The sequence below is a fragment of the Thunnus maccoyii genome, chromosome 18, assembly GCF_910596095.1.
Source record: "Thunnus maccoyii chromosome 18, fThuMac1.1, whole genome shotgun sequence".
Taxonomy (NCBI): Eukaryota; Metazoa; Chordata; class Actinopteri; order Scombriformes; family Scombridae; genus Thunnus; species Thunnus maccoyii.
Window position 1 is genome coordinate 1,695,651 of NC_056550.1, and position 9,858 is coordinate 1,705,508.

The 9,858-nt window shown below is 42.1% G+C and overlaps 2 protein-coding genes across 4 annotated transcripts in view; both read left to right on the forward strand.

Moving 5' to 3' along the window:
• The window catches only part of ap2a1 (adaptor related protein complex 2 subunit alpha 1), a 29,604-nt gene extending 26,534 nt beyond the window's left edge, over positions 1 to 3,070 (forward strand). For all 3 annotated transcript variants that reach the window (XM_042392052.1, XM_042392054.1, XM_042392053.1), the window contains one exon: positions 631 to 3,070. In XM_042392052.1, coding sequence (XP_042247986.1) covers positions 631 to 708 — 78 coding nt within the window. In that variant the 3' untranslated portion in view covers positions 709 to 3,070. The remainder of the gene's footprint in view (positions 1 to 630) is intronic.
• A 2,370-nt stretch (positions 3,071 to 5,440) lies between these two features.
• Positions 5,441 to 9,587, forward strand: si:ch211-195b15.8 (probable dual specificity protein phosphatase DDB_G0281963). The gene is made up of 5 exons (XM_042392970.1): positions 5,441 to 5,666; positions 5,941 to 6,035; positions 6,654 to 6,813; positions 7,019 to 7,142; positions 8,431 to 9,587. The coding sequence occupies exons 2-5, from the start codon at positions 5,943 to 5,945 to the stop codon at positions 9,269 to 9,271; spliced, it is 1,218 nt and encodes a 405-aa protein (XP_042248904.1). The 5' UTR covers positions 5,441 to 5,666; positions 5,941 to 5,942; the 3' UTR covers positions 9,272 to 9,587.
• The last annotated feature ends 271 nt before the right edge of the window (positions 9,588 to 9,858 follow it).

A 9,858-nucleotide genomic window follows, 5' to 3' on the forward strand; every position in this document is an offset into this window, starting at 1 on the left:
TCCTGTACATCTACTGCCAGACTGACACCTTACTGCTAACCTTCTCCTCTGCTACGCCCACTGTTCTCTCACTCAACCACTCACTCACCCATTACACACACATATTATACACTGCCCTGTTCCTTAAAAGGAGCTACGCTATCTAGAGTTTCCTAGGCAACGACACAGAGGTTAACTGGCGTTTTGGAACAGCACTGCACAGAGGCTCCTAAATGTTATAGATTTTCTGAATGAATGGATATTTGGTGTTATTTTTTGCATTGAACATTTTTATTGACTTGGCAGGGTTCTGGTTGGCCTGGTGGCCCACCAGGCCTGTACTATTATAGGGGAAACACTGGGGTTGTATTGCTACTGGTCTTGGTTCTAAAATGTTGGTCCTCTATGTAGGAGCACCAGTTACAGCCAGTATTCATGTTTTGCCATCAACCAGTAAGCAAAGTGTACAAAGTATGTGTACAGAGTACAGCCCTTAGTTTGAGCAGCTTTCCTGTTTATTTGGCAAGGACAATTAACAATCTTTAGGCTTTGAGGATGGGCATGCCTGACTTTCTTTTACAATCAGACCCTTCTCATATTTTTGGCCTGGAGTGAATAACAGCTCTGCTAACCTTGTGTTTGTGTACACAGATGTACCGCCTGACTCTGCGCTGCAGCAAGGACTCTGTGTCCAGGCGTCTCTGCGAGCTGCTGGCCGAACAGTTCTAGAGTCCAGACTTCTACCGTGACCAGTACTCCCACCATCCCCACCAGCGACCTCTCCCTCGACCCCTCCTGCCACACCTCTTCTCCTCCCTCCAACAAAGAATCTTTGAGTAAAAAAAGGTGTAACCTACATAAGGGAAAAAGCAGCCGCTGTTAGCAACAGCGGCCATATAATTGTCATTATTCTTGTCCCAGATTCTGATTCCATTTCATCTTCTACTTGTTTATTAACATGATGCTACATTCTTGTTTTTGTTGGTGTTTACCTGTGTAGCTGGTGTGTGTGTGTGTGTGTGTGTGTGCGTGGCCAGGAGAGTGTGTGTGTGTGTGTGTGTGTGTGTGTGTCCCACAGTTGTGCTGGGGTCCCACTCTGCTCTATCCTGGCTGCTCTGTAGTACTGATGCTGTGTGTGTGTGTGTGTGTGTGTGTGTGTGTGTGTGTGTGTGTGTGTGTGTGTGTGTGTGTGTGTGTGTGTGTGTGTGTGTGTGTGTGTGTGAGAGAGAGAGAGAGAGAGAGAGAGATTACATAATGAATTGGTAGAACATTCCTTGAAGACAAATGGGAGACGCTGTTCATCGCACATCTGCACTCACCCCCACCCTACACATTCACACACACACACTAGTATAAGTATGATTCCTTGTGGTTCTGGTGGGACCCATTAATGAAGTTAAAACTGAGGGTCCAGCACTCTGCTAATTGCCGCTTCGGCCCATTCATTTGCATCAAGCATTCCCAGTGAAAACAGGCCAGTGAAAATGCACTTAAGGCTTTGGGATCCTCTTTGAGACCCTCCAGCATGATCCCCCCTTAACTTTTCTTTTGAACGAGCTGATTCCTCTCCTGAAGCCCTGTAATGATTAGCCCTTCATTTCAATGAACTAGTTCAGTCGTTTATGTTATTGATGTGTCTGTAAATATGTGCCAGTGTATTACTTTATTGCTTTCTGAGACATTCCCACCATGCTTGTTTAGAACGGCTGTGATGATCTAACCTAAGCCGCCCATGTAGAAGGATGGCACAGAATGGACTGTAGATGAAGGGTACAGCAGTGAGACTTGCAGTGTTCAAACTGTCTTTTAGAGCCGCTTGGAAACGTCCCGTCCACTTCCTGGAAGATTACTTCCAGGAGCTTCTCAATGAAAAGTTTCGGGAAGCATCTGTGAGCTACTCTTCATTGGAGGTGGGGAAGTTTATCAGATGTGCATTTGCCAAAGCAACCGTGTTGTCTTCATCACTATAGTCTTTTTCTCTTGTAAAAACTGAAGATTCTTTTTGAAAACACTTGTGATAAAGCTTAAATCTAGGACAAGCCTCACAAAGTGAGATTTCTGCTTTATGGTAAGCATTTTCAACCAGTTTTACAAGTTTTTTACAAGAGAGAAGATTTCACTGGTTGGTTTGGCAAATGTACATCTGGTTAACTTCTCTAGCTCTGATTAAGTGGAGTATATAATTGCTCTGCTAAACTATTCAATGGGAAGCATCTGGGACTGCCTCCACATGGTGGATGAGACAATCCCAAACAGGGATGACTAAATCTCAGAGCCATCATGGCTCCAGAGGATGTCAGTACTGGCTTAAGTTGCTGCACCAGGGTCTGTATGGAGTGCCAGAGTCCCAGTGCACTGCCAAAATAGAGCATAAAGAGATACACTTAAAGGATATAACAGTTTTCAAGCTCTGAACAGACACAGCTGCAGCAGCTAAGTCCAGCACTAATATATGTATGAGCGCCCAGGCTGGACAGGAAGATCAGTCTGATATACACACTCATATTCTCACTTCTACAGCTAAGTATTTACAAAAGAGATCAATGCCAATGAATCTGATGTGTACACAACCACTACAATAAATGTTTGGGAACACATAGATGTTCAGCAACCTCAAAATGTTTCAATTTTAAGCATCCATAGCTTTCTAACTCTTCCCAGGCTTTCCTCTCATGCACAAGCACTGATGTTGTGGGAGAGGACCAGATGTAAGACACCGAGTTGTCCATTACAACTACAGGGGGCTCGGTATATGTGTGTGAATGTGAGTGTGGCTGTAAGCAGGTGAGAACAAAAAGCCTAAAGACATTTCTGATACATGGTCACATTACATTCTGTGGCTGCATGGCAATCACAAGACATTGAACTTTGTAGTGGAAAATGTAGTCATTTTGTCATTCTGTGAGTGTGTGTATGTGAGTTGGTGTGTGTGTGTGTGTGTGTGTATGTGTGTGTGTGTGTGTCTATGCAGTATCCACTAGCTAATGCAGCCTCATGTATCGGTGTTAAAAAACCTGTCCAATACCTGTGTTAGAATTAAGATTTACTCTGTAATGAAAAATGTGAAAGTAAAACTATGCCATATATCCGACATGACGCCTCCTGTCTTCACTGTCTCTCTCATACATGATGGCAGTATGGGACTGCATGAAACAACTCTTAAACTCCTGAGATTTGTAGAATTTGGCAGAAGTCAGACTTCGTCTCCAGTATTGTGAGATACACAAAAGGTCCAGTTGGTGTTGATGGGTCTGCCTAATGAGTTGGGTGAGTGCCTGTACTGTAGTCTACACTGCCAGGTTCAATGTGACCAACCATTCTTCCCACTAATAGGAGACTGGTGACATGTGTTGAGCATACTCACCTTCCCAAAAGTATAGAGAGAGTAGAGTCCAAATATTTGAGGAAAAGGTTGTACTAATATAATATTGTATTTTTATATTATTCTTTAGAATAAAATCATAAACTTGAATCTGATTATTTTAACTCTAAAATGTTTATTATATTTTTTGGGGAAAAAAAACAAAAACGAACTTAAGTGTTTTGTGCAAATCTAATGGCATTTATTGGGCTGGTTGATCCAGATGCTCATTCTGATGAAGTCCTTTTATAAAGCCATGAAATCAAAGTTGAATCACTGACAGGCTGTTGTTTTCATCTTTATTTTCCAGCTCAGTCTGCTGTACGGAGTCTCTCATCCAACTCATATGCCAGTGGGCATGTTTACACATTTGTCAGTGACGATGTGCATCAACGACACCCTGTGTTAATAATCATAATGCGCGAGCAAACATTACACCAACCCCCCATAGCTCTCTTGCGAGTCTTCAGCTTGGTTTCTTTTCAAGCGTTTCAGCGGACTAGTAGCTGCGGAGCGTCGCAATGGCCATCAAGGAAATGAGACATATATATCCTGCGGGTTCTCTGGTTTCCTCTCACAGTCTAAAGATCTGCATGTCTGGTGACCGTAGGTGTGAACAGATGTGTTTAGTAACAAACACATTAAAAAAGCACCAGTAATGTGCTTTGCATGATGGACTGGACTGTTGTATTCGTATTGTAGTTTATTGTTGCGCTTTTGTTGTTTATTGTAACGTTGTTCAATTTAAATATATATTTTTTGTTATTATTATTATAACTGAGCATTGAATGAGTCAATTATTGCTCAGTTTAACAATTATAAAGCCAAAGGATGTGTTAAATAGAGATCCACCTGACATTCAATCAGTACATTCATAAGATCAAAATAAACTGAAATGTAAAAAGGAGAAAAGGAAGCAAGAAAGAGTCTAGATAATTCCACCCATCACCCTAACCTGCCAAAGCTCCATGTGTATTTTCACATATATTTTTCATATATATTTCAATATGAAGCCAATACATTCTATCTGCATCCAGTACTAGCATTCTGAAATCCCCACCATGTTTTCTACTTATGTCAGGAAAGACAGGGCAGATATCACACTCAGAGAAGAAATGGCAAATATAATAATGTTCCTTGTGCCTAATTGTCCCAGATTATGTGCTTTTCCTAATGTGGGACAGTTCAGGCTGAAATATGGGACACTGGAAGGCTGGAAGACTCCAAATCACCTTAATTCATACAATTACAATATATATACATTACAATTCATGAATATGTCGTGAACACAATCTGATAACAATTGTCAATATTGCTTCATTTATGACAGATTAAATCACTCTAAATCCTTTCACTTTCACTGACCTTTGACAGGACTTCACAGCTAGTACTTCCTGTTGGAAGATTGCCTGGCCCCAATCTATGACATCACATATGTCAAGTCGTTACATGTTTTATCTGACAGCAGTCCTATTCATTAGCAGTTGTTAGAAGAAGAGATAGATGCATTTGCTTGGGTGTCCCACATTACATTGACTCACCCTGTGCTGAACAGTTAATGGCAAAATAAAGAAATAGTCCTACATATGAAGTTGTAAGGAGCCTTGGTGACATGCACTGCGTATTTTCTTCGTTTTCGGGAAAGAAAAAACCTTTTTGGGGTTTGTGATAAATGGAAATATGTGTTTATAGCTTTAAGTCTGGAGGAGTAGCAGAAATACAACAAAGACTCAATCTGAAATGGGCTGTATGTTACCGATCAGCTCTTGCTTCAGCCTGTGTGTAAACAGTATGCAGGTGAGCAGTGGTGCAGAGACACACTGTAGAACAAGTCGAAATCTGCACGCGATGTCTGTATTGAATCATTCCAAGAGACCTGGCCAAGTGGTGAAAAGTCCAGCTGTCTTTCTAATGTGCACAGTGATGTTCAGTGGGGGCGATGAGGCAGCACTGACAGTGAACTACATTCTGCTTGCTTCACACGGAGCTGGAGGCTGACACCAGGTTGTTTCTACTCCGTCTCTGCTGAGCGGGGCGCTAATACCGCGGAGCTGCGTCTGCGCGTGTGGAAGTCCAGCAAGGCGCTGATTGGCTGAAAATGACATCATCTAGTCAAGATCTATTGTTGGAAAGAGGATGAGCTCATCGTTTAGAAGCCAGTCTCTGAGAGCAGAGTGAGGACAGAGAACCCAGCAGCAGCAGCAGCAGCAGCAGCAACAGCAGAGGACAAACTGTGTTTATCTGAAAGCAGCAGTGGACACAAAGCGTCTGGACTCCTGCTACTCCTACTACTACCTGCCCGGCGCCTTCAGACACAACACTCACAGTGAGTAGTAGCTACTAAATAAGCAGCGTCAACATTTTGTGTGAGACAATAAGAAACTATCCTCATGTACGAAAACATTATATTTTTATTATTTACTGGTTCTTTCTCAGTTGAAATGTGCTCCTGATGTTACCTCCTCATTGCTCTGTTCCTGCGCTCTGCGAGAACAGATAGACATTTTGGGCATCATGGAAACAACTTAGTCTTATGTCATCAAAGTTGCGGAAAAAAATGCCGCCAAGTGATAAATATGGTGCTTGTTGTTGTGCTGCAGACATGGTTTGGTCCCGAGAGAGAGAGACAGAGCGGCCCCCGCTGTCCGTCATCCTGCCGCGGCTCTACCTGGGAGCAGAGAGCGACGTGACGCAGGTGAGCAGAACATAGCGGTGGAGGAGGAAAGTCTATCATATCTTTAACACAAGGAAAAGTATCATTACATTCCCTGTAAAAGACCTGCATTCACAATTTTACTTCAGTAAAATGATCAGCATGCAGCAGTATCAGTGTTTTTGCCTTATGCATGAATGTATGCGTGACATGTTATTGTAGTCTTTGGTCGAGGAGGAGCTGAATGAGTACCGATATTTATATTGTATTATATTATATATTACAAAATGTAGTAAAGTAGAAATAGGCTATGAAGTAACAGAAGATGAAATATTCAGGTGATATACAAGTATTTCAGAACTGTACTAAAGTTCAGTGCTTGAGTAAATGTGCTTGATACTTTCCACCACTTTGGTATACTACCAATGGTTTCTAGGCTTTCTAGGGTTTCTATGACCATGGCAGTAGACTGAATACAATGACCTCACTTCACCAAGAGACAAAAGATCCCCAAATGAGTTGAAAGTGTAGAAAATATAGCTTAGTTTCCTTTTTATGGTGAGTGCAAATATTTAACTCTGTTGCCCTCTGTGTGTGTGTGTGTGTGTGTGTGTGTGTGTGTGTGTGTGTGTGTGTGTGTGTGTGTGTGTGTGTGTGTAGGACCGACTGGCCTCTCTGGGTATATCCTACGTGCTGAGTGTGAGCCGCTGCAGCCCCCAGCCCTCCTTCCTGCCCCGCTCCAGATACCTTCGCATCCCCATTGATGATTCCCTATGGGACGACCTGCTGCCCTGGATCCCTCAGGCTCTACACTTCATTGGTCAGAACCAACACTCAGAAACAACTTCCATCTTAACAAGTCATTTTATAGCTTTATATCCCATCTCCAATACAAATGACAGTCCAGTTTCCCCACAGAACTTGTAAAAAAGAATGTCCAAATACTGGTCATATTGATGTAAACAGCTGACTTGAATGATAGTTAACTGCTGCTTGTTGTCTCTCACTGTGTGGTGTGTGTTCAGATGCAGCCATGTCGTCTGGTGCGTCGGTGCTGGTTCACTGTGCAGCAGGAATCTCTCGTTCTCCGGCTCTGGCTGTAGCCTACATCATGTACAGCCTGGGAATGGACCTGGACCATGCCTACAGGTACTGCTGCTGGATCTGAGCTTTGCTGTTACTCATCGTATCTGTCAGTGTGATTAAGAGGGTTATAAAAAGTTTTCTATTTTTATCCAAGGGCCTAAGAATAGAGGATATTAATATTAAATAGGCCAAATTAGTCATATTTATATAATGCTAAACATCACAGAGAAACCCATTTCATGCAACTTCACATTTCCACTATGCCAGTATCAAGTGCACTAAATGGCTACTGATCCTGTCCTGCAGTATTGCAGTGTGACACTGTACTCATTCACTTGTATGATTGGCTGCTTGCAGGGGTGTTCCAGCCTGTGATTGGTTGCTTATCTGCACCCTCCAATATACATCAAGCCTGCCAGTTTACAGTTTGTAATTGACTGAAAAACTCGAATAGAAGTCAATTCCTTGGAAAAACTTTATTCTATTTTGTATTTTTGAAGGGTTGCACAGTTGCAGGTGAATACATCTATCAATGCATATTTGTTTTTCCTGTCAGTTCAAATGCTTCTGTAAATTTGCTCTTAGGGCTCAACAATACATTTCAGAAATGGTTGCCTGGCTGGCAATCAGCTTTCGATTGCCATAGTTGCCATAATATAGTTTAATTTATTAAAGAATAATCTGATAAAAGCATGTCTTTTTTTAGTAAAAAAAAAAAAGTATAACAACATCCATAGAAACTTCTCAAACTGCTGCTGCAGTGCAACCCACTCTTCTTTTGTCCATCTGAATGTTCAGTATCTGAGTGGATGAACATACCTCTTTTAAGGAATCTCTATACAGAATTGAAAAGCGTGTTTTAACAAACTCTAATTCTTACCTAGCTGGAACTGATTCCAATTCAGAAATGGATCCCAATATCCAGCCCAAAGAGTTTGCTTTGTTGTGTTATGGTATGTTGTTATACTCAAATTGTCAAGAACTAAGCAGATGATCATCTGAAAATGATGAAATTCTTTAATTTTTTAAATCTTTTTATACACAGCCAACTAAATTTAGGGGGCAGAAAGTAATTGTGCACTATGCTTTGGTATACTATACTTAATTTTTTTCATGCCAATGAAACAAATTTGAATTTGAAGTAATTTTGACATGCTTAAAGTTAAAGATCCATCCATCCATTCTCTCAACTGCTCATGCTGGGCTAGAAAAGAGCCAAAACAATGAAAACCAGATCACTGTCCTGATACTATCTGACTGCACTAGACCAGTGTAACATATCAACCTGAGTCACTGTGTGAGCTGTGAAAGACTAGCAGCCCTAACCCACATCCTTTTGTCCCCTTATAAGGTTTGTGAAAGAGCGCCGGCCTTCCATTTCCCCAAACTTCAACTTCCTTGGTCAGCTGCAGCACTTCCAGGGCACTCTGAGCCAGAAGGCGTCTGGTGGCAACCTCCTCATCCAGCAGCTGGACAATCACCTGCCATCCATCACTGACAGTGCCAACCATACTCCCACCAGTCAGAACATGAATTATCAGGCCAACAATGTCACCAGCGACTCAGCAGAGGTCAAACAGACACACAGAGAGAATTTCTACCACACAGACAAAACACAGCAGAGACATTCACATTTGGATGGAAGTGGAAACCAGCAGCTTTCCCTGTCAGGGAAACTTCAGACTCTTAATTTGACTCTCAATCATAATCAGCAGGAAGTCCAGACGCCGTTCAAGGCTTCTGCTTCGAGCTGCTGCGAGCCAGTCAAACCAGCACCAAAGCCCACACAACTACAGCTCCCAATAGGCTCTGCTTCTCTATTAGAAAAACGCAAAAGCCTCAGCCTCTCTTTGACCCCTTTGGGAATCCGCCCTTCCTCCCCAGCAAGCAGCAGCCAGCAAGCAAGGAGCACCACCACATCCAAAACTGTCCACAAGAGGGAGATAGGAGAAAGGCATGAGGCAAAGACAGCGGGTAACACTGGCTCCTGCAGGCAGGCAGAGGACACCCACAGGGAGCAAAGTCCCTCCCACCGCAAGTGCAGCACAGCTGAGGTGAAGGAGCAGGGCCTGCTGTCACCGCTCACCTTCACCCTCAACAAGCTGCTGGGCTGGGGGGAGAGGGTGCTGCTGGGAGGGGTGTTTGTCCACCCTGTAAGGATGGGACAGCCTGCACTGCCATACAGATGCTGAGGGTGCTGGTTCAGGATGCTTGGTGTGTCTGTTTGTATCTGTGCATGTCTGTCAAAAGGAACTGAAACACACATGTGATGTACATACATACAAGAAGTCTGAAGGAACGTCCATCTATTTATTTATTTATTTATTGCAGAGCTAAATATAAGAATTATACTTGAGAATAAATCTCTACACAAATGCATCTTGGTTATTTCATATTGACACTGGTCAGCTTATCTTGTCATTTGAAAGATGACATTATTTTAAAAGACTTTTGACACTATGGCTTGAAATATATTGACTGATAATTAAAGATGACATTTCAACTGTGTCTTATTGCCTTTTTCTTAGTGTGAGGCTTCAGTTTAGAGCAGGGTTTTTAAGTTGTCCCATGAAAAAAAACACTGAAATATTAATGTTATCTCTGTTCAATCATGAAAAACATTTGATCTTTTTTTAATACAAATACAATGGAACAGATGCTTTTTTTTAAAAAAAAAAAATTTTATACAATACTTCATTTCTTATTCAGGCCATATTCAATTGATTAATCAGAATTCTCCTGATTTGATCATTCTTTGAGTTTCTATTGACAAATTTCA

Bases quoted from the DNA above. Each gene is read 5' to 3' on its own strand.
- si:ch211-195b15.8 (XM_042392970.1), top strand. From the start codon at position 5,943: ATGGTTTGGTCCCGAGAGAGAGAGACAGAGCGGCCCCCGCTGTCCGTC. The intron at 6,036-6,653 runs GTGAGCAGAACA...GTGTGTGTGTAG, and splicing joins CAGAGAGCGACGTGACGCAG to GACCGACTGGCCTCTCTGGG. The intron at 7,143-8,430 runs GTACTGCTGCTG...TCCCCTTATAAG, and splicing joins GACCTGGACCATGCCTACAG to GTTTGTGAAAGAGCGCCGGC.